The following is a 3237-nucleotide window of genomic DNA, read 5'->3' as shown; positions in this document are numbered from 1 at the left end:
TCATACTTATGTGGATTTAAAGTTTGTTTAACAAACCCACCAAGTGGTATCAAATATTTAGTTCAACACTTCATAATAATCTCTCATATGGGGATAGGCAAGTGGGCTACCCCTGATGGGCTAAAGGCCGAGGCATGTGGGGCTTGGAGTATGAGAGTGGGGATTAAGCAGATTGTTGGGAGTTGCCTCAGTTGTCATACTAATTTTCATACTGATATATGATATTTTCATTAGTATCAATTTGTATGATAAACTCCAACTATTTCCACTAGTAATGTCTAGTAAATATATAAATAAGTTGTATATTACAAATATGATTCTACCATAAGTATAATTGACAGAGATACACAATATATGGTATACATTGTCCCTTTTACACAGGGTTTTATCTCATATAACTTCTCTCATCTAACTCTTCATTATTAGTAATGTGCAAATTAATTTTTTTATTTTCAAATTTTTATTTTTAGTATGAGTATACTTTTTAAATTTGTATTATGAGTTATAAAAATCTTTTACGATTTATCACTTTAAAAAATATCTAATAAAATAAATATTAACCAATTATATATTTTTTAATTATATAACCGATATCTAATATATAATTTATTTTATAAACCTATAGTCTAAACTATGTTGACGCGTAATTTGGATTTGTTTTTCAATCACATTATTAAACTAATCAAAACTAAAATTTGATATGTCATATTTATTATTTTTTATATTTTATTTAGGATGTTTATTGTTAATTAGTTTATAATAAAAATAACAACGGTGCACTTATAATATGTTCGAAAGTTTAAAAAGTGGAACCAAACACTAACTTTCAAAATAATTGTGAAATTTTCACTATGAAATAAAAAATAAATAAAGATATACAACATTAAGAATTTGAAAAAAATCTTAATAAAATTAGTAATTATATAGGAAATTTTCCTAAAAAAGAGTGTTATCTTTTCACAAACCCTAACACTTGACCCACTGTCAGCCGCCCCCATCTATTTCATAGAGAGTCAAATTTACAATAAACACTGATGAACATATTCGAAGATGAAGAAGACAATAAAGAAAACCACCCTCCACTCCCTATACAGAATGTAAATCAAGATTGGCACGGTATATTTCTTTACTCATCTTGAAAAAATAAATAATCATAGTTAATTTTTTCTAATTAATTGTTTTCTACAGGTATTTCAAGGGGATTGGTTATGATACATCAGTACATGATAAAAATTAGAGTGAGAGAGGATGGGTGTAGATGATTCTACTATTACATGCCATCTCTAAACGCGGTGTGTGGTTATAATTCATTTTCTTATTATTCTATTATATTGATGACATGATTAATAGACAATACTAATTTACATTTTTTAGTAATATTGAATGACAAATAGTTTGAGTAAGGACATCTAACTTTCATGATGCATATGCCATTAATTATACTTAAAAATAATTAAAGGATAGTTTATGTGTTTAGAAACTTGAGATTTTGTGCAGGAGGATGTAGGTCAATTATGTGTGGTGCCTGGATTATATTAGATTGACTTAGTGGCTTATATTAGTTTATAGCTTTAATTTTAAAAGTTGTTTGTATTTCGATCATCTCCCTAGCTATATATATATATATATATCATGTTATAAATGATGTAAAACTTAATGCTAAAGTAAAATTCTAATTTTTTGAGTTGGTTTTCGAACAACATATTTCTTGTTTATACTCAATGCCAGGATGTATACAAATATATATATAAGCTGTGTATTGTAAAACTGAGAAAAACAAAGACTTGCGTGTAAGTTGTTTTATTGATTTGAAGCGTACAATATAAATAGATAGCTGATAGAATATGCAGCTAAAAACAAGGGCCATCAAACAACTAACTCTTCTAATGCAGTTCTACTTCTACGTGTCTACATATGCCATTTCTAAAACTTCTCCACGACTATGCATACTAATTCAACATGCACATACTTTAATTATTTTAAAACTAGCTATAAGTTTCAAAATAATTCCAACAATCATCCCCTTAGTTTTGAAACTTATTTAGGCAACTCCATTACTCCCAGTAATCTGCGCATTCTTTCAAATTTGATAGTAGTGAGAGCTTTGGTCAGGAAATCTGCTCGTTGCATATCACTACTCACATGCTTGACAATGATCTCCTTTCTCTCAACACATTCTCGAATATAATGGTAGCGTTTGTCTATATGTTGTACTACGCCCATGAAAAACTAGGTTCCTTGCAAGATCGATGGCGGATTTATCATCAATGTACAAGATTACTGGACCCATATCTTCACCTGTTAGCTTGCTCAGCAGATTCCTCAGCCAAACAGCTTGACAAGCTGATGTCGTCCCTCCCATAAACTCTGCCTCGCACGAAGACAAGGCCACACACCTTTGTTTCTGTGAGACCCATGTGATGAGGTTATCATTTAAGTAAAATACCATTCCTCTTGTACTCTTCCTGTCATCTGTTTGTCCTCCAAAATCGCTATTCGAGTATCCTGTAAGCATATTGTTTCTAATATCCCTCGAATAAACCAGGCCGTAGTTAATTGTACCCTTGACGTACCTGAGTATACGCTTTATAGCATTCATATGAAGAACTGTGGGCTTTTCCATTAAACGGCTGACTATCCCCACATCATAAGCCATGTCGGGACATGTATGCACAAGGTAGCGAAGTCCTCCAACCAAGCTTTTGTATTCTGTTGGATCCACCAGTTTCCCGCCTTCGTCGTTAGTCAAATGCTCCTTCGGATCCATAGGATATTTAGTGGGGTTAAAAGCTTGCATTCCAGCCTTCTCCAATATTTTCTTTGTGTAAGCTGACTGTTTTAGCTCTATACAGTCCTTCATTTGTTGAACCAGGTAATACACAAAATGCGCTACTCTTCTATCTTCCATGTCTGCTCAACCCATGATCTGCTTATCACTTGTGGCACCCAACAATATTTCCAAAAAACAATCTCACACAACTCAAATAATATAACTTTAGTATAAATAGACAATAATAACTTGTTGACTCCATTACATAATATAATTAAACAAAACTTGAAGAAGATTATATAATTATGTGTTATTCTAATAAAGTAAATAATGTAAATGTTGGGTTTTCAGAACCTTTTATAATGCTTCCAAATAGGTTCCTAGGCCTTCTAAGTAGATATCTAGCTCTGCTCCATGTATTCACCAAAAAATCTATCTATCTATACTATACTATTATAGGCAATTTG

At 31.4% G+C, this 3237-nt stretch overlaps 1 protein-coding gene across 1 annotated transcript; it reads right to left on the bottom strand.

The window, feature by feature from the left end:
- Positions 1-2167: 2167 nt before the first annotated feature.
- On the bottom strand, positions 2168-2908 carry LOC141703867 (secreted RxLR effector protein 161-like). Its single transcript, XM_074507251.1, has one exon. The coding sequence runs from the start codon at positions 2906-2908 to the stop codon at positions 2168-2170; it is 741 nt and encodes a 246-aa protein (XP_074363352.1).
- Between the last annotated feature and the right edge of the window lie 329 nt (positions 2909-3237).

Source organism: Apium graveolens, unplaced genomic scaffold (genome assembly GCF_009905375.1).
Source record: "Apium graveolens cultivar Ventura unplaced genomic scaffold, ASM990537v1 ctg7132, whole genome shotgun sequence".
Lineage (NCBI taxonomy): Eukaryota > Viridiplantae > Streptophyta > Magnoliopsida > Apiales > Apiaceae > Apium > Apium graveolens.
Note: the sequence above shows the minus strand (reverse complement) of the source record. Positions and strands in the feature narration are given on the sequence as shown.

Excerpts from the sequence above, each read along its gene's own strand:
- LOC141703867 (XM_074507251.1), bottom strand. The coding sequence starts at position 2,908 with ATGGAAGATAGAAGAGTAGCGCATTTTGTGTATTACCTGGTTCAACAA.